The sequence below is a fragment of the Pongo pygmaeus genome, chromosome 14 (assembly GCF_028885625.2).
Source record: "Pongo pygmaeus isolate AG05252 chromosome 14, NHGRI_mPonPyg2-v2.0_pri, whole genome shotgun sequence".
Lineage (NCBI taxonomy): Eukaryota > Metazoa > Chordata > Mammalia > Primates > Hominidae > Pongo > Pongo pygmaeus.
Genome location: NC_072387.2, coordinates 124,041,856 through 124,067,839, shown reverse-complemented (window position 1 = coordinate 124,067,839; position 25,984 = coordinate 124,041,856). Strand labels below are relative to the sequence as shown.

The following is a 25,984-nucleotide window of genomic DNA, read 5'->3' as shown; positions in this document are numbered from 1 at the left end:
GGTGGGGAGACCTGCCCATGCCGGGGTCTGCAGGGGGACTGGGTGGGGGGACCTGCCCATGCCGGGGTCTGCAGGGGGACTGGGGTGGGGAGACCTGCCCATGCCGGGGTCTGCAGGGGGACTGGGGTGGGGAGACCTGCCCATGCCGGGGTCTGCAGGGGGACTGGAGTAGGGGACCTGCTCATGCTGGGGTCTGCAGGGGGACTGGGTGGGGGGACCTGCCCATGCCGGGGTCTGCAGGGGGACTGGGTGGGGGGACCTGCCCATGCTGGGGTGTGCAGGGGGACTGGGGTGGGGAGACCTGCCCATGCTGGGGTCTGCAGGGGGACTGCGGGGGGACCTGCTCATGCCGGGGTCTGCAGGGGGACTGGGTGGGGGGACCTGCCCATGCCAGGGTCTGCAGGGGGACTGGGGTGGGGAGACCTGCCCATGCCGGGGTCTGCAGGGGGACTGGGTGGGGAGACCTGCCCATGCCGGGGTCTGCAGGGGAACTGCGGGGGGATCTGCTCATGCCAGGGTCTGAAGGGGGACTGGGGTGGGGACCTGCCCATGACGGGGTCTGCAGGAGGACTGGGGAACCTGCCCATGCCGGGGGTCTGGGGTGGGCGGCTGTGTGTGCGTGCATGTGTCCCCGCCCCCCTCGTGCGTCTGCAGCAGGTGCCTTCGGATCGCATCTCAGGAGCTGGAGCTGGGCGCGGGATTCCTCCCTGCCAGATCGTTGTACGTGAACTTCTCTTTGCAAAGTTCGTCCGCGAGTGAATCGCTCAGCCTCGCTCAGCCCCGCTCAGCGGGCCCGGGCCGAGCCGGCGACCTCCCTTCGTCTCTTCCGCCAGGCAGCCCGCGGAGGTCCCTTCCGCTCTGCGGCCAATCCGCGGGGCGGGGGCGGGGGCCGAGGCCTCGGGGGAAGCCGATCCCTGCGCCCCTCGGGTCTCCGCCGCCCGCCAGCGCCGTCCCTGCCAACCCCGCCCCTTCAGGGCCCGGGCCAGTTGGGAGCAGGGGCCGGGCCGCGGGCGGAGCCTCCCGGTCCCCGCCCTCGCCCTCGGCCAACTGGCGGTCTTGCAGGCGGGCGGACCCTCGGCCGCGCTCGGGGCTCCGGCGCCGCCGCTCCTCCTGCTCGGCCCGAGCTGCCCGGGCTCGGCGCGCGCTTCGGGGCGAGGCCCGGCGGGCGCGGACGCGCAGCATGGCGGTGGAGGACGAGGGGCTCCGGGTCTTCCAGAGCGTGAAGATCAAGATCGGTGAGTGTCCGCCGGCAGCGACGCGTCCGACCCCCCGGCCCGACCCTGTCCTCTCCCGCGCCCGCCTCTCCTCCCCAGATCCTTGCTGGGGACCCCGGCGGAGACGCCCTCCAGGCGCGGCGCGCTCCCCGGAGAACGGCTGGTCCGGCGCCGCGGCCCCTCCCCAGCTCCCCGCCTCCCCGGGGCTCGGACTGGGTCGAGTCGGCCCCGGGGGAACGCGGCTCCCCGCGCCTCCTCTGCGCCCGGAGCGGCCCCGGTCCCTGGTAGCGGCGGAGGAGGTGGGGTCCCTGCGCCGAGGGACGTCTGTCCGCGTGTGCGCCCCCGCGTGTGCGCCCGAGCGTGTGCCCCGCGTGTTTGCAGGAGTGCGCGCGCCTGAGGCTGTCTGGGCGCCTGCACTTCAGGTGTCAAATCCACTGACGTCGGGGTCTCGGCATCTCCCTTTCTCCGCTGCGCCCAGAAACTTCCTTTCCGGGGAATGTGGAGGCTCCTTCAAGCCTCTCCCCAGGGGCGTGAGGCCCAGGCGCGCTGCTGCTGCCGTGCGCGCGCGTCTGTGCCTGTGTGCGCGCGTGTTTGTGTGTGCCTGTGTTTGTGTGTCCATGTGTGGGTGGGTGTGTGTGCGCGTGCGTTTGTGGGTGCATGTGTGGGTGCGTATTTGTGTGTGGATGCATGTGTGCGCGCGTGTGTATTTGTGTGTGGGTGTGTGTGTGCGCGCGCGCGTTTGTGTGTGTGCATGTGTGCACACGTGTGTGTGTGTGCATGTGTGCGTGTGTGCTGGTGGGGCGTTCTGGCTGAGGGCTCCCGCGGGGCGGGGAGACCCCGGACCCATGGGCACCAAGTCCCCTTCCACTGAGAAGTGGCGGGCGAGCTGGTGGCGGCCAGGGCCTGCGAGGCTGCGGTTTTTCTCTGGGCTTCAGCAGCTTCTGAAGTGGGCTCCGGGAGGCGTTTCCGGAGAGGAGGCTGTTTCTGGACTTCTGGTTTATCTGGAGGGATCTGCTTTTCCCTGGTTGTTTTATCTTGGGAGAGTGATGTGGAAGTCCTCCCCCTCCCCCAGAGCAAGACCGTTTCCTGGAGTGACTGTTGCATATTCATGCCATGAGTGTGCTGGACCACAGCGCGGTTCAGGCTGGAGAGGCTTCCAGGGCCTGCAGTGTCGCGGTCCCCACGGTCCTTCTCCCCCACTGAGCCGCACTTCGCAGCCAGCCTCTTCCCGTGTGAAGAGGCCTCCGGGAACGGGCTGAGTGTCAGTTGTTGATGACATTTGATGCTGCCGGAGGCATTCCAGCTCCCCTAAACCAGCGGGCTGTTTCCTGTCGGCTTTATTTTGGTTTGCGGATCATCGCTGAGACACTGTCTTGATATTTGGCCCAGAAGCGCCGCAGCTAGGATGTGGCGGCACTTCCGCTTTGAGTAGTCCAGAGAGGAGGGATTTCTTCTGTTAATGTGGTTTAAATCTGCTGTCACTTTCATACAAGAGAGCCAGAGTTGGCGCTCCCTGAAGTGTCTGAGGTCGCCTTGCCTGGGTGGGGAAAGGTCGCGTCCCGTGGGGGTCAGTTTGCTGCTCTTTCCTTCAGCCAAGGCTGCTTGGTTCAGCGAGCGAGTCCGAGAGGTGTGAGAAGCACTGGGCTTCCTCAGTGGGGGCAGGAGGGCTGGAGGCGGGTGCCCCTGTGGGGCAGTGCGAGGTCTCCAGGCAGCAGGCAGAGGTGGCCTGGGGCTTTGCGGCTCGGGGGTGGGGGGCCCACAGCCGGCACAGCGTGGTCGCTGTGTACTCCAGGAAGGGCTACGATTCAGTCTACGGCAGGACTTTACAGAAGGCATGGGAAGTAGAGCAGGAGGGCGAGGGAAGACCAGAGTCTCAGACCAGACACTCAGACCCTGAGTGTCCCAGAAGGCACCTTCACCAGCCTGCGGGCACTCGGCCCCACTTCCAACAGGCGTGGGGGTCAGGCACCCCTGGAGGATCCCTCCGAGACAAGGAGGTTTGGAGATGCCACCACTGGGTCAGGGTCTGTGCTCCACTTTAAACAAGCCAGCGAAACCCTGGCTCAGCTGAGGCTAAGGCTGCTAATCCCACGTGGGGCCTGGATATTATCTGAACCTTTGACCCTCCCAGGGGCAGCAGCAGTGAGGACGGGTAGAGAGGCCCAAATGCCAGCTGCCCAACTCTCTGGATGTGGCTGCAGCGAGAAGTCCCCGTTTCCTCTCTCCTCCAGAGGTCACCTGTGGGGCCGGCTGCCTGAGGGGTATCTGTGCCCCAAGTAGCTGGGGAGACAGGGCACCTCCTGCATTTGAGTGGAGATGCAGTCTGGGCTGGAGACCCCGAGAGTGACCTGTGGGTGCGCTTGTTTGGGGTTAGTCTCATGTAACTGTGCTGTTGGCCTGACACCCCGGGGCTCCAGCGGAAAGCCCATCTGTAGAAGCGAAGTAGAGGATGACCCTGAGCGGCGCTGGTGCCAGGGGGCCACTGAGCTCCTCAGGCTCTTTCTTTAATCCACATTCATGGCCAACCTTGGCTCTGACTTGCCCTGCCTGTCCCCGGTCTTGAAGGTGCAGACAAGACGGTGCCCCTGTGGTTGATTTGAGGGCCCCTCGCCGTCATTCACATCTGAGCCTTGTCTCCAGGCATGCTGGATTTGCACATGAGTCTGCCAGTGACTTGCTGCATGACCCAGGGCCCGTGTCTTCCCCTTCATAACCTCATTTTTCCGTTTGCAAAAGGCAGGCAATTGTTGTCTACTATATCCTGTGGGAATGTACAAGGCAGTGTTGTTCAGGGTTAAGTTAACACCCTGCCCCCTCACTCCCAGAACAAGAATTGTCCCTAAAGTTATACCATAAGCAATTCTGCTACTACTCTTACTAAGAAAAAAAGGCAGCACATTTTTGGGGGGATTGGGAGCTTTTTTTTTAAGGTACAGGGGCATTGGCCATTTAAATTCTTAAATAGCTTTGAAATGTGTGGTGGTGTGTGGCCTCATTCAAACGTTGAAATTGGGAAAAATGGAAAGAATCTCTTCCTCCTTCCCCTTCCTCTTTCTTTGTCCTTCCAGCTCTTGCAGGTGAGGTACTAAGAGGAGAGCGCCACGTAGAAGTGAGGTGCTTTGATGGTAACAATTTGGAGTCTTTGTCTTGAAGAATCTGGTTTTCTGCATTTCAGTTTTGTGGAATCATTTTGGATATGTCCTTCTGTACACTTAAACATCTTAAACACTGTGTCTTTGGAAACAGTCATTAACCTTTCACAGTAGAGTCTGTGTATCATGCATGACTGAGCCACACTTCCTATGTGATCGCTGCTTTGAGGAAGCCGGTGCTTCTGACTTTCCATGAGTCAGGGACCCACAGGGAGGGCACTTCCGCCACGGCCACGGCGTTGTTTTGGGGCCCCCGCCCCCAAGGCGTGTAGTGCCTCCTCCCCTTGCAGTGATGTCTTCCGTTTCCACAATACTTACTGCTTGTTTTTAAATGCGGCACCTTATCTTGATACATGTGTTCAATAAAGAGCAATACACAAGGTCTTTCTCTCAATCTGTTAAAAAAAAAAAAAAAGCCAGCCCTGCGATCCAGGGTGGGAAAGGCTCTTGCACCACTGTGACCCTGCCGTCGAGCTGGAGGCAGTCAGCGTCCTGGGAATGCCGTCCATGGGAGGCCGGGCCTGCCGTGTGCTCCCCTCTGGGGCTTCTGTGGCTCTTTGGTCGCTCCCTTCTTTCTCCTCTGGGCGCAGTGCCTGTGGCTCCACTGGGCTCTTGCTCCCTTCCTGTGAGGCTGGAGCTTGTCCATGAAGAAGACCCACGGCCGGTCTGGCCCAACATTGAACCGCTGGTGCCTGCAGGCCTGTGGGGCAGTGAGGGCCAGGGGCTGCCGGCCTCCAGCCCCAGCTATCCCTCTCCTGATCACAAACAGAATCCCACCTGAAGCAGGAGGAGGTGGCACCGGGTGAGAATAGGGAGAATGACAAGTGGGGTGCCTGGAGGGTCCCCTGGACTGTGCCTCCCTGGCCCCAGCTCCTGGGCTAGAAGGTCAGGGCTCCGGCACGGCTCTGCTAGAAGTGGCAGCTGACACTCTCAGCCTGATGGACTCCCTAACGGGAGGTGGAGGCCGCTGGTCATAGGGCTGTTCCAGGCATCAAATTAGGTGATGGTCTGTTTAATAAGTGAAAGTAGCAACAGTGTCTTCACAGGGCTAGGGCTCACTCAGGTAAGAGAATGAGGTTTTGTGAATGTGAGGGAGGGATACTGGCCATGCTGTGGCTTTCCCCGTGTCTGTCTGACAGTGTAAGGAGGGGCCGTGTGGCCACACATGGGCCTTGGCATCAGAGATTCTAGATTCCCCTAATGCTAAAATTAACTTGGATATTTTATTAACCGAGCTCAGCTAAGCTGCCTGTGCTATTTTTAAGCCCTGAGGACGAAGGTGCAGGGCTTGGCTGCACCTGGGAAACAGCAGGGGCTCCGGCAGGGGCAGGTTCAGCCTGGGGCCCGGGCCTTGCCTGGAAAGGGGAGTGGGTTTCCTGTGCATGTGTGGGTGTGGAGGCGGGATGCAGATGCTAAGGGGGTCGTTTCCATGTATTATCTCATTTTATCTAAATTCTCGAAACTCCACAGCACTGAGGTGGAGAAAGCGAGACCCACGGACTTATCTGGGCCCAAGCCGCCCAGCTCCACGGGCTCCTGGGATCCGAGTTCTTCTCCTCACCACTTAGTATTGTCCATTAAGTTTTTTTTTCTTTGAGACTGGGCCTCACTATGTTGCCCAGGCTGGTCTCCAACTCTCCAACTCCAGGACTCAAGGGATCTTCCTGCTTCAACTTCCTGAGTAGCTGGGACACAGGTGCTCACCACTGCAGCCTGCCTGTCAGTTTAGAGAGCTGTTTCTTCTCTGTGACCTTGGATTTGAATGGGGGGAATCATGGAGAGTTGGAGAACAGAGAGACTTGTTGGTGACTTTAGGGACACGAGGCAGGCAGTGTTCAGGCAGGGAAGGAAGGGGCTGCTGGTCTGTGTGGGTGGACAGTGGCCTGGGAGGCCCAAGACACAGGGTGTGCTGGGAAGACAGTTTGGAGATGCAGAGGTGATCCTTTAAGCAGGGCCACAGCCACCCATCCAGCCTTCAGGCGTGTGAGCAAATGGTGCCTGGCAGGTGGACTCAGCCAGGGTGCTGGACTGGAGGGCAGAGTGTGGACCCCGGAGGCAGCCCTGGGGGTGTCATTCCTGGAAGGGAATCTAGCATTGGTGGAAAACACTTTGATTTGCTTCTTTGGAGCTAATGGAAGCAAATGAGGCATCTGGAGCTAATGAGCGCGTGAACCGCACAGGTACAGAGTGGATGAACAGCGTCTACCTGAGGCTGTGGCACCGTGTTTGCAGGTGGCGCGTCATGTTTTAAACATAGACGTGTATGTGTTTAGAAAGGAGATGGACGTATTGGCTGGAAACAGCCACAAGCAAAGTGGTGGCTGCTAAGGTTTTGAAAGTGAAGGCTGCTGAGTGATGGTGGGAGGGGCTTGGTGAGGAGGAGAGCTCCTGGGGGCCCTCGGAGGAGAGGCGGACGTAGCGAACCCACTTGGAATCAGACACCCGAGACTGCGTGCTGGCCACGTTTCTTGACGATTCTTTGATTTTAGATGACCCCTAACCTCTCTCTGCCTTGGTTTCCTGGTTTGTGAAAGTGGAGGCCAAGGCCTTCTTTTGCAGAGATTAATGGGACTTAGATGCACGCAGGCACTTCCCCTGCTCAGATCTTCATAGATGGGAGGTATTATTCTAGCAGAATTTGAAGCTATCTGTTCGTCTGTAATGAATTGGACTTCTATGTAAGCAAATATATAAATTGAAAAAGAGCTACACTTTAATAAGTAGGAGGGTGGTGAGATCCAGGAGAGCTCACACTCTGGAGAGGTGGCTTTTGTTTTTGGTTTTGGCTGTCATCTGGGTGTCTGGGAGGGATGGCTTTGAACTTGCTCCTGAAGAGAGAGGTGGCTTTGGTTTTGGCTGTCATCTTGGAGGGGGTCTGGGAGGGGTAGCTTTGAACTTACCCCTGAAGAGAGAGTGAGGTCTCAGGAAGGGAAGGAATCATTTGGGTTGGGCTGGTGTTATGAGATGCAAGGCCTGGCCTTTGAGGGGCCCAGATAATTTAGCTGGAGGGGCCAGTGGGACGTGTGGATGGGCCTCTGGCCGATGGGGTGACAGAAGGGGCCACATGGGGTCCCATGGGGATGCGGTGTCACGCCCCGCAGGTGCCGGTACCTCTGGAGGGTGCGAGGTTGGACAGCAGGTGCCGGTACCTCTGGAGGGTGCGAGGTTGGACAGCAGGTGCCGGTACCTCTGGAGGGTGCGAGGTTGGACAGCAGGTGCCGGTACCTCTGGAGGGTGCGAGGTTGGACAGCAGGTGCCGGTACCTCTGGAGGGTGCGAGGTTGGACAGCAGGTGCCGGTACCTCTGGAGGGTGCGAGGTTGGACAGCAGGTGCCGGTACCTCTGGAGGATGCGAGGTTGGACAGCAGGTGCTGGTACCTCTGGAGGGTGCGAAGTTGGACAGCAGTTGTGGAACTGTGGTTGGGGGTCGGGGAGGCAGCTCACTGAGCACATATCGTCTTACGCAGCCGCAGGTCAGAGCAGGGGTCTGTGTTCACACAGGAAAGGAGGGGCTTGCTGTGCAACCAGAGCTGCTAGCTTTGAACCGTAGGTGAAGGTGATGAACAGACACGTCTACTGCAGCAGCACCTGTGGCTAGTGGCTGAGTGAGCAAATAGCAAATAGTAGAAGCAATGTTGAGGAGTTGGGGTGTTCCCACCAATCTCCTGTTGAACTGTCACCCCGTCGTTGGAAGTGGGGCCTGGTGGGAAGCGACTGGATCTTGGGGGTGGATTTATATGAACAGCTCAGCGCCATCCCCTTGGTGCTGTTCTCACGATAGTGAGTGAGTTCTCGCGAGATCCGGTGGTTTAAAAGTGTGCGGCGGTACCTCCCACCTCGCGCTCTTGCCCCTGCTCTCGCCGTGTGAGACACCTGCTCCCCCTTCACCTTCTGCCATGACTGGAAGCTTCCCGAGGCCTCCCCAGAAGCAGATGCCTCCATACTTCCTGTACAGCCTGCAGCACCATGACCAATAAACCTCGTTTATTTTGAATTACCCAGTCTCAGGTGTTTCTTTATAGCAATGCAAGAACAGCCCAATGAGCAGTTGCCAACTGAAATGGTGATTATGTCATGTGCATCCACACGTGGGCTGCTCTGTGGCTTTCAAGGAACATATTAAGCCCAGGCCAAACCACATGACTCGCAGGAAGTTCCACGGCATAGGATTCGAAAGAAGCAAAATGAGAGCGCCCAACACCACCCCCTAGAAAAATGATAAACACAGATCAGATGAGTGTGCGCAGATCAGGGATAAGACCTACACAGCCTGCTAATTGCATTACCTGTGGGATGGCAGGAGTGCTGTGGTAGGAAGAGAAACAGGAATACAAGGCCTTCCGTAGCAGCAAGTATATGTCTATTATGCATCAATGTGCAACTATGTATACGGTGGGTGAGTGAGTGAAGAACAAAGGCGGAGCTTAGAAATCATCCCTTCACAGACTGCAAGAACGGTGTCAGCTGTGGAGGACGCCAAGGCCGAGAAAGAAAATAACTTGCCTTCATTCAAGACGATGTGCTGTGTGGGAAATGCGTGTGGACAGGTGAGGGAGTGGCTCCGTCAGGCCGCAGCGGGCGTCCAGCAGTGACAGGCGGAGTGCAGTTGTGGCTGGCCCCTGAGAGGCCCCGGCCCCTGACCGGCCCCTGACAGGCCCCTGACAGGTTTTGGGGCTCCAGCCTTTGTGTCTGGGGGGCTCTGGCACAGGTGAAGGGGAACTGAGGGTTACATCACCTGCGACAGATGGTTCAGGGTCTCTCTGGGTGTGACGCAGAGTCCAAAGTGAACAGTTACAAACGTTCAAGCTTTGCTGTAGATGCGAGTTTCAGAGTCACCGAGGTGCCCGGGAACCCCCTCATTGGGCCTGGATCCCCGGAAGTGATTTTCCCCATGGGTTATTGGTCAAACGGCATCAGAGTGTCTGGGAGATTTTGTTTTTCTGTGAGTATTTTCTCAAAAATAATGGTTCCTTGTTCTATGAGTGTCTGAAAATATTAGGTGTGTTTCTGCAGACAGGGCTGGATTCCTCAGGCTATAGCTCTAGCCACCCTGAAATTTGGCATTCTTAGTTTTTGTTTTCAAATAAGCTTGAATCCCACATTTGGAACAATCACCCAAATTTAAGGCTCAGTTTTGTTCCTTCTGGGGACAGTCAGTGCCCTGCTGGTATCACAACACAGCTAGTAACGGCTGCAGCGCTGACCCACGTGTCCTGGGTCCCGAGAGACACCGTGCCAGGCTCCTGGGGGCTGGGCCGGGGGGCTGGGTCAGGAGACAGGAGCCACACTGGGGACAGAAACCGGTGCCTTGACCTGGAATTGATCGAGGAACGACTCCTGCACCTGTTCTTTCCTCTTTACATTGTTTCTTTTATGTTATCCGAATAATTTCCAACCTGTAAAGAATCATCCGTCTTGGCCCTGACTGCCCATAGGATAAAACTCCAGAGGTTGGTAAGGGGTCTGAGTCTTTCCTAGACACTGTGGGGATCCTTTTTCTGACCACTGACCAGACAGATGTCCGCTCAGGACATGCATGGGGGCCGTGGCTCCCAGCCCCGCATGGCCCAGCCCCTGGGTGCCTCCCTCACCCCAGGATAGGCCAGAGTCCTCAGCCCCTTGCTGAGAGTCACCCTCCCTGCCTGGTGCTCGTGGCGTGCCCAGGGTAGGACGGAGGATTCTCTGGGATGCCTGACAAAGCTTAGGGGTGATTGTTATTGTGTCTTCCTGGAGTTTGGTTTTTGGACTTCGTCGTCTCCAAGCTGGAGCCTGGGTCTGAATTGGGCGTGATCGCCCAGGCCAGCTGTTCGTGTGGCGTTGGAGCCAGTTCCCATTTCTGCGTTAGGTTTCATTCCTGGCCTTTTGCCTGCTTTGAGGGGCTGCACAGAGTAGCTGAGGGCCCTTGCATGTACCCCTAAATCTTCTCTTTAGCTGTGTTCCTTCTGAAGGAAAAGGTTTCACTCTTCTTTTCAGCTCTGGAGCTTTCTTGTTTTGGCTCCAAACCCTCGAGGTGCTGGAGCAGCTAGTTTGCCTTGATCTTGTCACTTCTGTGTGTTCTCTTCCCCAGAGCAGTCATTGCTCTGGGAGCCTGAGGGCCAGCCTCAGCCCATGGCCCCTGCTGGGGCGGCTGCCTCGGCGTCCGGTGGTCACTGTGCAGGACACGTGTTTCCTGCCCCCCTCGTCTGAGGCTCCAGGAGGAAAGTGCTGTCCCCAAAGCCATGCCGGCAGCAGGAGCATCTCCATGCCGGGCACGCACCGAAGCTGCATCCAGGGTGTAGGGACCCGGGAAGGTTGTCTTGTGGTGGACTCTGATGACCACAGCCCCGGCACCTTTGTGGCTCATGGAATCCCTTTCTAGGAGGCTGGGTGCTGCCGTGGCCTTTTCCTTCCTAGAGCCCTTTCTCATGCAGCGTTGGCTGGGCCTGCTCAGCACTGTGGCAGCTATCACGGCAGCCAGTGGTCCTTGCTTTGGGCAGCAGTGAGACGCAGAGGCCTGGAGTCAGGGCTGGGGCCAACCTGCTGGAGACCCCCTTCCTAGCTGCGTCCCTCACTCAGGGCTGACCTGCCGGAGACCCCTTCCTAGCTGCGTCCCTCACTCGGGGTTGACCTGCTGGACACCCCCTTCCTAGCTGCGTGCCTCACTCGGGGCCGACCTGCCGGAGACCCCTTCCTAGCTGCGTCCCTCACTCGGGGCCGACCTGCCGGAGACCCCCTTCCTAGCTGCGTGCCTCACTCGGGGCCGACCTGCCGGAGACCCCCTTCCTAGCTGCGTGCCTCACTCGGGGCCGACCTGCCGGAGACCCCTTCCTAGCTGCGTCCCTCACTCGGGGCCGACCTGCCGGAGACCCCCTTCCTAGCTGCGTCCCTCACTCGGGGCCGACCTGCCGGAGACCCCCTTCCTAGCTGCGTCCCTCACTCGGGGCCGACCTGCCGGAGACCCCTTCCTAGCTGCATCCCTCACTCGGGGTTGACCTGCTGGACACCCCCTTCCTAGCTGCGTGCCTCACTCGGGGCCGACCTGCCGGAGACCCCTTCCTAGCTGCGTCCCTCACTCGGGGCCGACCTGCCGGAGACCCCCTTCCTAGCTGCGTCCCTCACTCGGGGCCGACCTGCCGGAGACCCCCTTCCTAGCTGCGTGCCTCACTCGGGGCCGACCTGCCGGAGACCCCTTCCTAGCTGCGTCCCTCACTCGGGGCCGACCTGCCGGAGACCCCTTCCTAGCTGCGTCCCTCACTCGGGGCCGACCTGCCGGAGACCCCCTTCCTAGCTGCGTGCCTCACTCGGGGCCGACCTGCCGGAGACCCCCTTCCTAGCTGCGTCTCTCACTCGGAGCCGACCTGCCGGAGACCCCCTTCCTAGCTACGTGGCCCTGTGTGGAGGCCCCACTGGTTCTCCTGAATGCTGCACCCTCTGCTTCCACATCAGAACATTTCCCTCCAATGGGCAGGGGCGAACCCGCCTGCACCCCCAGGCCCAGGTGCTCCCAGATGCAGAGCAAGCCCACCCAGCAGGGGAAGGCACGGCTCGGGGCAGGAAGGAGGCGGTGGAGCTAGGGGTTGTTCGGCCCCAAGCGCCCTGAGCCTCTGGGCGCCTACTTCATTCTGGCCCAGGCTGCATGGGGGTTTCCAAGGCTGGGGTCAGACTGGTGGACAGGGCCATTAGCAGAGATTCAGGAAGAGGAACCGGTTCTGGGAAAACCATTTGCGTGCAGAGCCCAGGGGACTGGCCGTGCTGGACTCTCCTCTGAGGTCAGGGTGGGATCCTCCAACAGGGCTGGTTTTCCCATGGCCTTTGGGATGAAGGCTTTTCTGGGGAATTCCAGATCCCCCCAGTCTGTAGCTGCCAAGCTCAGCCTTCTCAGGAAGCCTTGCTGGCCGGGGGTGGGGCTGACTGCCGAGGGGCCCTGGAGGCTGGAGCAGCCTGGGGAAGCTCTGCCACCGTGGCCCGCTGTGCAGCCTGGAAGGGACGCCTGGCCTCCCAGATCCTCTCCCTCCCCGACAACAAATGTCCAAGACTGACTGCTGAGATTCTGGGATTTGCGGTGGGCCCCACAGGCTGGACTCTTCATTAGTTTAGGTGGCTAGAGGTAGGAGCCTCTGGGCCCTATGTGCCCCTCAGCCAGTCACCTGCAGCGACAGTGGGAGCAGGCTCCTGTACTCGGCCCACAAACCTGCTCTGCTAGCCCCGCTGCATGGTGCGAGGCGGGAGAGAGATTCCAAGAAGCTCCTTCCTGAGCGTGCGGGGGGGCTGTGCATGCTCACAGCTGTAAACAACTAGTATCTCATTCACTGTACAGGGCTAGTGCAATGGGCCATAAACTCACACAGCCATGCTGCTGCACTCAGGGACTGGTCTGGCCGCCCGCGTCCTCAGGGCTACAGAGGAGTGAAGTGTTCAAAGTCTTTCCCTGGGGAAGCCGAAGGTCGAAGGTCGAGCTGTGCCTGAGAGGCAGAGGTTCAGGCTGAGGGAGGAGTCCGCATCCTTATGTTCCTCGGAGGCCTCCTCTTGTGACATGCTTGCACACACTGCACACGTATGCACACCCATGACCCTGGGACCGTTTGGGGCAGGGTTGCACGGCTTGATGTGCAGTGTTGGGTGGAAGTAAGGGAGGCTCCAGTGGGCTTCTGCCAGCTTTTCCTTTAGCCAAGATCCGTGGCAGAAGAAACGGGCCAATCTGTGCTGAGTAGGATGCATGGAGTTTAAAACTTCTCAAGCAGTTCTTAATCATTTTTATTCTACCCCATGTGGCTGAGGCTGAGGACACTCTCCAGACAGCCCCGTGGCTCTCGGGCCTGGTCCCAGGAGGCTCGGCGGGATGTGTTTGGGGCACCAGGGTCTGAATGCCCCGCGGGTGGCCTCCTGCCCCCGGCCGCAGTGCTGGGATGCACCTGCCTTTCTACTTTCCACAACTTGAGATCTTTTCTGGCAACTGCTGTGCGATTTTCTAATATTTTGTATTTGTATAAGAAACGTCTTGTTTTTAGGCCCACAAGTTGTTCTTTTTCCTAATAGCTTTTCCCCCTACTTGTCACTGATCTGTTCTCTTAGGTGGCTGCGTGTTACAGGGGAGTCCCCAATCTTTGGACTGTTCCAGAGCCCAAGACTAGCTCGGCTGTGCCACTCAGGGAAGCACACTGGAATTCAAATGAGACAGATGTTATTCTGGGAATAAACTTGATCCTCTTAGATCTGTGTGAGAAGAAAACAGTGGACAAACATTGGTGCTTGAGCTGTAATTAGTAAGAAATTACTGGTGTTCCTCCTCACCCGTGCCTGGTGATAGGAAGTCAGAAGAAGAGAGTGTTTGATCACTTCTAGATCAGTAGGTTCTGATGATGAAAAGTCCCTTTCCGTGTTATCTGTGGGGCAGGGTCACACGGAATTCTCTGTGGGGATTGTTCTCCACCAGGGCTCGTTGGTCCAGACCCCTCGAACGGCATCGACACCTGGCTGGAGAGAGGAGGGGGGCCCTGATCGACGCCTGGCTGGAGAGAGGAGGGGGGGCCCTGATTGACACCTGGCTGGAGAGAGGAGGGGGGGCCCTGATCGACGCCTGGCTGGAGAGAGGAGGGGGGGCCCTGATCGACGCCTGGCTGGAGAGAGGGGGGGCCCTGATCGACGCCTGGCTGGAGAGAGGGGGGGCCCTGATCGACGCCTGGCTGGAGAGGAGGGGGGGCCCTGATCGACGCCTGGCTGGAGAGAGGAGGGGGTGCCCTGATCGATGCCTGGCTGGAGAGAGGAGGGGGGCCCTGATCAACACCTGGCTGGAGAGAGGAGGGGGTGCCCTGATCGATGCCTGGCTGGGGGGGGGCCCTGATCAACACCTGGCTGGAGAGAGGAGGGGGCCCTGATCGACGCCTGGCTGGAGAGAGGGGGTGCCCTGATCGATGCCTGGCTGGGGGGGGGCCCTGATCAACACCTGGCTGGAGAGAGGAGGGGGCCCTGATCGACGCCTGGCTGGAGAGAGGAGGGGGGGCCCTGATCGACACCTGGCTGGAGTGGGGGGGGCCCTGATCGATGCCTGGCTGGAGGGGGGGGCCCTGATCGATGCCTGGCTGGAGAGGAGGGGGGGCCCTGATCGACGCCTGGCTGGAGGGGGGGGGGCCCTGATCAACACCTGGCTGGAGAGAGGAGGGGGTGCTCTGATCGATGCCTGGCTGGAGGGGGGGGGGCCCTGATCAACACCTGGCTGGAGGAGGGGGGGCCCTGATCGATGCCTGGCTGGAGAGAGGAGGGGGGGCCCTGATCGACGCCTGGCTGGAGAGAGGAGGGGGGGCCCTGATCGACGCCTGGCTGGAGAGAGGAGGGGGGGCCCTGATCGACACCTGGCTGGAGAGAGGAGGGGGGGCCCTGATCGATGCCTGGCTTGGGGGGGGGCCCTGATCAACACCTGGCTGGAGAGAGGAGGGGGGCCCTGATCAACACCTGGCTGGAGAGAGGAGGGGGGGCCCTGCTGGTTCTCTCGCTGCTGCTGGGGGATCCTGAGCGATTGGCCCTCAGAGGCGTGAGCAATTGTCTCCAGGACCTCCGTTCGGCTTCCTGAATTCCCCAGCTGGTCCCATCCATCTGGAATCAGTGGCATTCCTTTCTGCCTTCATCATTTCCTGCTCCATTCAGCGCTCCTCGAGTATTTAGAGAAAGAGTTTCTCAGCATTTGGACCCAAGAATGTGTTTATGGAAATGCTGAGTGAAAATGAAAGACTGGAAAGGAAAAAACACTTTCCACTACGTTTTTGCTAAGTGCCTTTGTTTTTAAGTTTATTTTGTTTTATAAAGTGTATTTCTGTGTTTTCTTTAGGGAAGCCCTTTCTGCCCTCCATATGCCCTTCCCAGGCCCGGGAAAAGAGCTGGGGTGGGTGGGTCAGGAGGAAAGGGGGGTGTGGAGAGGGAGGGGCAGGCAGCCAATGTCATCCCCAAATAAAAGCGCGTTGATTTCTTTCCACCAGATCATGATTCATTGTCATGGGTGACCATTTAGTTCTGTGCTCCCCTGGTTTCCTTCTGGGGGACCCCACGGTGGCACCCACACCCCTGTCGCTGCCCACACCCACGGCTTCCCTCTGGGTAGCTGCACTGGAACCAGTGGGTTTTATGAACACAAGAATGCTGGTGTTTTTCATGCAGGATACAGCTGCTGACTTTCAGCAGAGAAGGCCAGGCAGTGGGCTAGCCTGATGTGGTTAATAATTCATCATAGATTTGTGGATGGTCACATTGAGTGTGCGGAGCTCGAAAGCTGCCACTCGCTTAGAAGCTAGTCCAGATTTTAGTATGCCTGTGGCTTAAAAGTGGTGGTGACATTGGTTTTCAAATAAAATATATCAGAAATATTTGGGACATTTCCGTGCATCTAATCAGAAAATTGTGAGGCTTGTAAAAATGTGCTGTGCATTCTTAACTGGTGTGTTTATTAGGATTTGGGGCTAGAGTTGGGATGTGATAGAGTCAGTGTGAGATGGATGACTTTTTAAGGTCACCCACCAAAAGGCAACAGTGGCAAGGCAAAAGCTTTTAGTTTTACTTGATGTGTTAATTACAAATATTAGATAGATTAAAGTTATTTTTCAGAAGCTTCCCCACCCACTAAAATGTCCTCCCACAGGCACTTGGCTGGGGGGTTTGAGTCACGTAGGCGGGTGTGGGCCTGAGTTTGCCCCCCTGGGGTTCCTGGGAGGCAGCCGCAGTCGTCGGGAGCCATGAACTGGGGCTGTCCCAGGATATAAGGGAAATATTGGCTGTGCCTTCCAAGTTATTATAGAGTAAGGGATAAATAAGACAAACCCATCAACGTGGCCACGTATTTATGAGAATCATGAGAATTTTCAGCCTCCTTGAAGAGGTGAGCTACTATCGTGCTCAGGAAGATTAAGGCACTTCTAACCGGCTGTTCCTGTGCACTCACAGACACTTGGTGTGCACACATGCACACGGCAACATCCACATGTGCACACAGGTGTGTGTGCATGCACCCCTCACACACGTGCTCACCCACAGATGTGCATACAGGAGCATTGCATGCACTCCTCACACACGTGCACCCCTTAGACACGTGCACCCTTCACACATGTGCTCACCCACAGATGTGCATACAGGAGCATTGCATGCACCCTTCACACACATGCACCCCTCACACACGTGCACCCCTCACACACGTGCACACGCACAGATGTGCATACAGGAGCATTGCATGCACCCCTCACACACATGCACCCCTTAGACACGTGCACCCCTCACACACGTGCACCCCTCACACACGTGCATACAGGTGTGTGTGCATGCACCCCTTAGACACGTGCACCCCTCACACACGTGCTCACCCACAGATGTGCATACAGGAGCATTGCATGCACTCCTCACACACGTGCACCCCTTAGACACGTGCACCCTTCACACATGTGCTCACCCACAGATGTGCATACAGGAGCATTGCATGCACCCTTCACACACATGCACCTCTCACACACGTGCACCCCTCACACACGTGCACACCCACAGATGTGCATACAGGAGCATTGCATGCACCCCTCACACACATGCACCCCTTAGACACGTGCACCCCTCACACACGTGCACCCCTCACACACGTGCACCCCCACACACGTGCACCCCTCACACACGTGCATACAGGTGTGTGTGCATGCACCCCTTAGACACGTGCACCCCTCACACACGTGCACCCCTCACACATGTGCACCCCTCACACACATGCACCCCTCACACACGTGCACCCCTCACACACATGCACCCCTCAAACACGTGCACACCCACAGATGTGCATACAGGAGCATTGCATACACCCCTCACACACATGCACCCCTCACACACGTGCACCCCTCACACACGTGCACCCCTCACACACGTGCACACCCACACTGATGCAGAGGATTCTCCAAGCCTGCAGGCTCCGCGTGAATAGTAGAAACTGTATTTGCAGAGTTAATTTTTCATTAAGCAAAATTATTAGGCTGCCATTGAATAACTTTTTCCAAATAACTTTATTTAAAGTGATAAAAACACTTTTATCATTACAAATAAATTAAGCATTAACTCAGTAGTGTTTTGCCTCTTCTAAGGGTTCGTCTGCCGTAAGGTGCAGTTTTCCCTCACATTTTAACGGCTCTGACGGGCGCCGCTCAGTCACCAGTTTCCCCTTTCCCAGTGGTCTGTCCTACGCTGGAGTCTTTTGGATTCCTCAGAATGCGGCATGTTTATGAAAAAGCATTCATAGGGAGGGGTAGGGATGGGGGTCTCTAGGTTAATAGAGAGGACAGTATTTCTATTTCATGTATGTGTGTTTCAGAGTTGCAGATCACCTCAGATAAAATAGGGCCCCTCAGACAAGACAGCAGGCCTGGCCCGAGGGGAGGGGTGTCTGTGATGATCTTCTCAAGGCCAAAAACTTCAGGACCAGCAGGATTCCTCCAGAGAATGTTTTCTTGAAGAGCGTTAGCTGCGCGTTGCGAGGCTGGCTGAGAGGGCACAGGCCTGCAGGGGACCGGGGGTTCCACCCCTGCGCTGCTGCCAGGCTCTGGCTATGTGACCTGTCACCCTCCAGGCCTCAACATCCACACTCATGTCAGCAGAGTGATGACAACTTCCCAGAGACCCCAGAATGTCACCTGTCTCAACTGCAGGCAGCCTCTGAGCACGTGTCCCATTGACAGAGCGTTTGGGTTTCTTCTTTAAGCATGCTGGTTATGACAGAAAGTAAAATATTAACCAAGAAGAATAATCTCACATTTAAATATAGCTTCACACAAACACATACATCTGTAGCAACGTAGTTACAGGAGACCGAGAAGGCGTGGGGGCTCCTCATCATTCCAGGCTGTGCTTTTCCCTTGAGAAGCAATAGAGGTAGGAGACTGCGGCTGTTTCTGACCTCTGGACCGGTTAGAGAGTGTTTGTAGGGTAAAAACATACATAGGAGGCTGTGTGTTATGGGAGGAGCCACCAAATCGGCAGGCAACAGTGCGGGGGACACGCGGCCTGCAGAGGGCGTGGACATGACCAGCTGCTTCCAGGCCTGCGCTCTGCCTCTGACGGCTTTATCTCCAGGGCGCGAGTCTCTTGTGACAGGAAGTGAGTATTAATGAATCAGTTAACCATTTTGTAAACTGGGAAGTTGTCTTGTGACCAGCCTTCACGCAGGCAGGCGCCTCCCCCGTGTGCCCGACACTAACCCAAGCCTTATGTTTTGTGGGACACGTGGCCTTGCCCGGGCCAAGGGTGGGTGTGACTGTCCAGCCTGTGTCACCAAGGTGGCGTGTTCATTTATTGAACTCACATCCTCACCAGCCGTCCCAGCCAGGAGACGCTCGGGAAAACTGCTACCGCACGGCGGCACAGAGGCCTTAAACATGTTGCCACTGGACATAATGGAGGCTGCCCATGACACCACACGCAAAGCCTCCCATGGGTTCCAAGTATTTTTACACAGCCAGATCTGTCCCTGTGCCTTGTTCAGTGACCTCTCTGTGGAGAGGCCTTCTCCTGCCGGGACCTGTAGTGGCCCACAACTGGGGGTGGGGCTGGGGAACCTGCAGCAGCTCACAACTGGGGGTGGGGCTGGAGGTGCTTTCACCCACGGCCAGGGGTCGTGCCTGGGAATTTCCCAGCTTAGCACCCCCCGTCGTCCCCAAAGCTGGGAGCTGTGGGTCTTTCCACTGTTGGTCACGACTCTGCCCTGTCCCTGCACATGAAGGCTGGTGGCTGAAAAATCAACGCCAAGTAAGCTTTGGAGGGAGCGTGTTTAACCTGCCCTCGGGTTTACAATGAAAGCCTGCCCACATTTTATCAAGGGATGCTCATAAACAAAGGTCGGCGAAGGATGAAGAAAAACAAGTTGCTTTTATGAGTCAATTAAATATATAATAGTGCTCAACTCATTTTGGCCTGTGTGGTTTAAAGAACCAGACGAGAATATGCTGTTATTTACTTAAAGGTAAAATGAGGGTCTGGGCCCATTTTGTACCATTTAGCAAGTGAATGGGTAGCTTTTGTGGTCAGACCTCACTTTGGCTGACAGAGCTAGGAAATGTGCAAGGAGCATTTGCTGATTAATTCATCTCCCTCCATCCGTCCGTGTCCCCGTTCCTTCACCCCCCTGCGTGCCAGGCCGAGATATCCCAGAGAATGTTTCCAGAGGAGTTCTGGACTCAAGTCTAATAAAGGAAACCCCAGGAAATCCAGAAGAGAAAGTTAGCGTGTGACAGGAGGAAATTCGTTTTGCACTCCACAGCTGAATTTGCGGTTGCCTTTCTACACCACATGGGCCGTGCTGAGGATAGGGCAGGTCTCTCTCCCCTGCACGGACATTGCAGACGCTCGCCGTGGTGGGGTGGATTGATGGACATGGTGCAAGCTGTATGGACATCGCAGATACTACAGACATCGCAGACACTCGCCATGGTGGGGGGACTGATGGACGCGGTGCAAGCTGTATGGACATCGCAGATACTACAGACATCTCAGATGCTCGCCGTGGTGGGGTGGACTGATGGACACGGTGTGAGCCAGCCAGTCTCTGATGGCAACTGTTTTACATTCCCGGGTAGCATTTGTCCCCTCTGGTTTTCTCATTGGCATCTTTCTCTCTTTTTAAGAAATTCGTCAGAAGCAACATGGTTCTTCCCAGTGAATGTAGCAGAGGTCTGCTTGACATTTTAGATACATTTCTCAAATTCTCCTTCCGTTCCTCGCCAGCCACTGTGTGTTGTGCTGAGCTCAAGCCACAGGTGCGTCTGCCCAAGTGCTGGGCCCTGTCGGGAGGAGCCATCTGAGGCCCCCAGTCTCCATAGAAGAAGGTGCCTGTGAGAGACGACGTGCCAGGAGGAAGCTGGTGTGGCTGAGCAGACAAACTTACACTCAGAGAAGCCTCATCCGTGGAAACAGCCCAGGATGGGCAGCAGCTGTTGGGCTCTGGAGTTGGCGTGTGGCTTATGGCCGAGCATCTCCTTAGGATCATCCCAGCCCTCCAGCTCCTGCCCCCAAGTCAGGAAAGGCTTCCCGTGCATGGCAGGGCCTCCGCGCGCTCTGGAGTCCTGGTCGGCCTCTGCTGGGATGGGCTGGGCCTTTCTCTGAGCCCCAAGGGCTTTAGTGCCTCCCAGCTCTACCTTCCAGCCCTCCCTGAGCTAAGCACCTTCCCAGCCTCCTGCTGGCCTCTGATTCACTCTCTGAACAGGGAGTGTTGCTTTTTTGCTGAGGATTCTCTTGGAAACCCTTTGAGCTGAGAGATGAGCCCACAGCGGTGCCTCTGCCTCGGATGTTGGTGTCCCCTGCGGCCCCAAGGGGAGTGGACGCTGGCAGTCGGGGCACCTTGGCTGTGGGAAAGGAGGACCAGGCTGGCCACAGAGGCCTGAGTGTGTGGGACCAGGGCAAGCAGGGAGAACTGGCATACCCTCACCCCATTCTCCAGTTACCAACCCTTAACCCGGGGCTCTCCTAGCGGGGTCCCCATACCTGCAGCACCAGCATCCCCGGGCACGTGTGTGAAGTGCTCGTGGCAGGCCCCACCCCTACAGAGCTGGGGCTGGGATCTCTCTTTCCACAGGCCCTGCAGAGAGTTCCTGTCCACCTGAAATCTGAGACCCCAGTCTAAAGACTGCGATTCTCTTCCTGCGGAGTATCAGGAGCAGACCAGCTTCCCGAACAGTCACCTGCAGAGCTCCTGCTCCTTCGGGGAGGGCCCTGACTTTCTCGTGGCGGAAATCCTCCACCCAGTCAGGTTCCGGCTGTCCCGGGTCCCCTGGAAGACTCTGGGGATTGATGAGCAGATGCAGGGCTGCCTGGAGCTGGCCTGGCCCCTGGTGCCCTGCTAATGCCATTTTTTGGTAACACCCATTCACAATAGCCTGGCTGAGGGTTTTGTTCTCCTTCTCTTTATTTGCTATCACTAAATCCATCTGATTAAAAATTAGCCTGGTGTGCCCTTGTCCCAGGTGCTGGGGGTGTGCCTGTGGGCCGCTGTTTCCAGGGAGAGGGAGGGACAGTGTCACTTACGGGACCACACAAAGGGGCGAATCTGCCTTTTGCTTTTGTCTCTTCCACTACAGCTCCCACCCTCGCCTGTTCCTTGGAATTAGATAGGGCAAAGTCTGTGCCTCCTTCACTAGCATAAACAGAAGCTATTTTAAGTTGATGGGCCCCAACCCCAACCAAGACACAGGATCCGATGATCCTCTGGAAGCGCCATTTTTGCTCAAATTGCAGCTGGGGATGTCCTAATTCCTGACCACAGATGGAGGTTTGACATTCTCTGCTTTACACGTGAGGTTTTCTGAACAGCTTATGTAGCTAGAGGCTGTTTTGGAGAAACAGAGATGGTCATGGACATAGTTGCAAATACCAAGGCTGTCAGTGGACGTGGACGTGGAGCGGCTGGGCTCTGTGTGACGCAGGAAGTGACGTTTCCCTCCTTAGAGGCTCAGCCCGTTGGAACTCAGCCTGCAGCTCGTTTGAGGCTCAGCCCGTTAGAACTCGGCCTGCAGCTCGTTTGAGGCTCAGCCGTTGGAACTCGGCCTGCAGCTCGTTTGAGGCTCAGCCCGTTAGAACTCGGCCTGCAGCGCGTTTGTGGCTCAGCCCGTTAGAACTCGGCCTGCAGCTCGTTTGAGGCTCAGCCGTTGGAACTCGGCCTGCAGCGCGTTTGAGGCTCAGCCCGTTAGAACTCGGCCTGCAGCGCGTTTGAGGCTCAGCCCGTTGGAACTTGGCCTGCAGTTTGTTTGTGCCGTTCCATGTTGCAGTTTTAGGTTTTTTTTTACTTTGAGCAGCCCTGGATTATGACAGGTGTCTGGCGATGTCTTTCCTGACCAGAGCGTGGCTCAGCCCCCGACTGGGGCCCACAGCCAGACCCTCATTCTGCTGCCCCCCAACTGGGACACTGTGGCTCTCTCAGGAGGATTCTCACTCCCCAGCCAAGCACAGTCTGTGGTGTCAAACCTGCCGGTGTCCGGATGGGTGTGTCCTGGTGCTCTGAGGCTCCGGTCCAGGCCGTGGGGACGAGGGAGGCTGAGCGGGTGAAGGCGGCTGTGATGTGTGTGTCACGCCCTGTGCAGGTGCCAGGAGGGGCTGTCGGTCCTCACAGCAGCCAGGGGAGGAAGCTTGTTGTGTTTGTTGCTGATGAGGAAACGGGGCTCTGGGAGAGAAGTGCTTTGCCGGCTCACGCTGGGCCACAGCTGCCTGCTGCTTTCCTGAGAAGCCGTGCAAGGAAGGTGGCAGCCGAGTGCGCGGAACCTGTCCTGTGTGGGGCCAGGGGTCATGCAGCTGTGCAGGGAAGCAGCCGCAGGCACGGTGCCGTCAGTGAGCCGGGCTGTATCCATTTCACCTTATTTCAGACACTGAGATTTGAGTCGCACGTAATGTTCACAGGCGTGAAATATTATCCTTTTGATAATTTTTAAATTACTTAAAATCTACCTTGCGGGCGTTACAGCACAGGGTTTGGTCAGGGGCCCGGGTCTGTCTCTCCCTGGTCCTGGCAGCCGTGTAAGCCCATGGACCCAGAGCAAGGGTCCAGGTTCCAGGCCCTCCTGGGCACTGCTGAATTCTGTCCCACTGACTTAGATTTTTTATGTTTTATTCTGAGCATTTCTGTTTCTGTTGATTCACTATTTTTTTCTGGTTATAGAAGGAATAATTTTTCTTTTACCAACCACCCAAGCTGCAGCCACGTGTGACTGGTCAGGTTTCTGTGATGGGGAGAGGGCCTGGCCCTGAGGTCTGTCTCATGGCTCTCACTGGGCTCCGCCAGATGCTCGTTGCCCTGAGGGTGCAGCTGTGGCAGCATCTGTGGGTGGCTGAGGAGACGGGACGTTCACCGGGCAGTTGTGCCCCAAGGGTGTTCTGGGGGCTGCCTCGTGTCCCAGAGCTAGACCCACACGATGCTGAGCCTCGTGCTGCCGTGAGACCACCCCCGGTCAAAGAGACCCAGTCCCCTGCCTCGTGGCCCTGCGCCAGCCCCGCCTCTGGTGATGTCTCTTTGGAAGCCACAGCACGAGGAGGCTGCTCACGGCGTTTGGAGGCTCGAGGGCCTGGTCTCCGGGTGTGCACAGCCGGGATGGAGCAGAAGGACGATGAGCTTAAAAGTCAGAGAGTCCTGGGCTCCAGTTTTGTTTTGACGTTTATGTTGCTTTAAGAGAAAACAGCTCAGCTGCGCTTTTCTCCTCTCCACGGCCCTCGTGGCTGATCTGCATGTAAGAAGATTAGAGAGGACCCTGTGTCAACGTTCGCAGCCCACCACAGGCGCTGAGTAAATGTTGGTCGGTGTTTTTCTCACTTTATTTTCGAGCTGTCATTGGCTTGCGATTTTGTAAAAGGCAGCTGGGGTGTGGATTGGAGTGGAGCTCTAAGATGCTTGAGGCAAGAGGAGGCTGTGAACAGGTCTGAGGATTTGGACTGGGAACCACGCAGCGCAAACGAGCTGAGTTCGAGAAAGGCCTCAGTGCCTTGAAAGGCAGCTGCTGTTTACACTTTTCTCAAGACAGAGGCTTCACGTGGTCGCCGTTCACACAAGTGCCGAGCAAGACCCTGGCACCAGAGGCGTGGACTGAAAATGAAGCCACCGGAACATCCTGTGACCATCATGAAGCCGGTCGTGGTCGGGGGCCCGTGTGTGTTTGTCAGGCCAGGGCCCTGCTGCCTGCCCAGCTCTGGCTTAGGAATCCAGTTGGGGAGAAATGCTCCCTCTGAGTACCCCTGGGGTTTTGACCCAGCTCGAGGTTGTAAACAGGCAGAGGGGGTCGAATGGAGAGGCTTCGCTGTGATAGAGACCTGGGCCTGCCCTGCCGCCGTCCGCCGGGAGCCCACGGCAGCCTCGCCCTCCGACACCCGCACGCTGCGTGCGGTGCACTGAACTGCAGGACGCCTGTGTTGCCGCCAGTTCTGCTGTTTGGGAAAAACTCTCTGTGTTAAGTTGGATCTTCCTTGTGACTGATTCAGAGGAGCCACATTGTTACGGAAGGGCTGGGACCCAGACACAGGGTCCAGAGTGTCCTCGAGGTATCAGAAGAACTCCTGGAGAGCAAGCCGAGGGCTGTGTCATCGCCACACCCTCTGTGGGTCCCTGCTCCCGAGTGAGGCTGTGCCCAGCCACCCAGTGACTCAGAAGCTGTGCACACAAGGTGTGAATCCCACCTTGCTCTAGCACCAAGAAAACAGCACCATGGTGATGGGATGTGGATGACGGATGCGGGGTGACAGACGGGATAATGGACGTGGGGTGATGGATGCGGGGTGATGGATGCAGGGTGACAGACAGGGGATCACGGACACGGGGTGACGGACGGAGGATGACGGACGCAGGGTGATGGATGCGGGGTGATGGACAGGGGATGACGGACGTGGGGTGACGGGTGGAGGGTGACAGATGGGGGATGACGGACGTGGGGTGACAGACGGGATGACAGATGTGGGGTGACGGACGGGGGATGACGGACGCGGGGTGATGGATGGGGGTGACGGACGTGGGGTGATGGACATGGGATGACAGACGTGGGATGACGGATGTGGGGTGACAGACGGGGGTGATGGTCACAGGGTGACAGATGCAGGGTGACAGACATGGGGTGACGGACAGGGGATGACGGACACGGGGTGACTGACAGATGCGGGGTGATGGGGGATGATGGATGCGGGGTGACGGACGGGATGACAGAGGATGATGGGCTGTGGGGTGACAGACGCGGGGTGATGGACGGGATGACGGAGGATGATGGGCTGTGGGGATGACAGGACTTCTCAGCGCTGGTTGCTCCTGCCTGGGGGTGGGAATGAGTGGGAAGGAGAAAGGCTCGGAGAGGTCCTTATCCAGTGGCCAGGAGCGGGGCTCAGGTTTTTCGTAGTGTTCAGGGAATCCTGCAGGGCCACCCCCACCATGCCGGCGGGGAAGCAGGCTTGGAGAGGCTTAGCCTTTGAGGCGGCCGTGGAGAGTGGCACTCAGGGGCTGGCTCAGGTCCCAGGCCGGGCGCGAGCTGATCCACGTCAGCCTCTGGTTCTGAAACACTGAGCCTGGCTCCATTCTGAAAAGTACAGCAGTAATTTGAGCCTTGTTCTGAATGGCCCCGCTGATTCATCCTGCTCTTGCAGGGCCCTGCTGAAGGACAGCGGCTTCTGCTTCCTCCGATCCTGGCAGCCTGGAACTTCCTGAGAGGACTGGGCATGTGGACAGCCATGGTGGGGGACGTCCTTTAAACTGGGGAATGGGCTCCCCTAGATACAGTCGCTTCCACAGGAATCTTCTAGAGCCTCACCCAGGGCAGAGCGGACACCCGCAGCAGCCTGGAGTTCCGGGGAGCCCTGGCCTGTCCCTGGGTCATGAGGGACAGGCCAGCCCCCAACCCTTGGGTAGGAAGAGCCCAGGCCTCAGACAGGACAGGCACATGGGTGAACAGACGGCTTCCCCTGCAGGAGGAGATGCAGCCGTTCAGAAGCAGACCTCCAGCGTGGGAAAATCAGACCCATGGCGTCAGGATGCATGAAGGCAGGACACACAGGCCCGTCCCCTGCGAGGGTCAGGACATGAAGGAGGGACACACAGGCCTGTCCCCTGCGAGGACCAGGACACAAAGGCAGACACACAGGCCACGTCCCCCGTGAGGGTCAGGGTGCCCAGGGTCAAGGC

The 25,984-nt window shown here is 57.7% G+C and overlaps 1 protein-coding gene across 1 annotated transcript in view; it reads left to right on the top strand.

Annotated features, from left to right (window-relative positions):
* Positions 1-1,014: 1,014 nt before the first annotated feature.
* The window catches only part of RASA3 (RAS p21 protein activator 3), a 146,108-nt gene continuing 121,138 nt past the window's right edge, over positions 1,015-25,984 (top strand). The window contains exon 1 of the mRNA XM_054447115.2: positions 1,015-1,235. Coding sequence (XP_054303090.1) covers positions 1,181-1,235 — 55 coding nt within the window. The 5' untranslated portion in view covers positions 1,015-1,180. The remainder of the gene's footprint in view (positions 1,236-25,984) is intronic.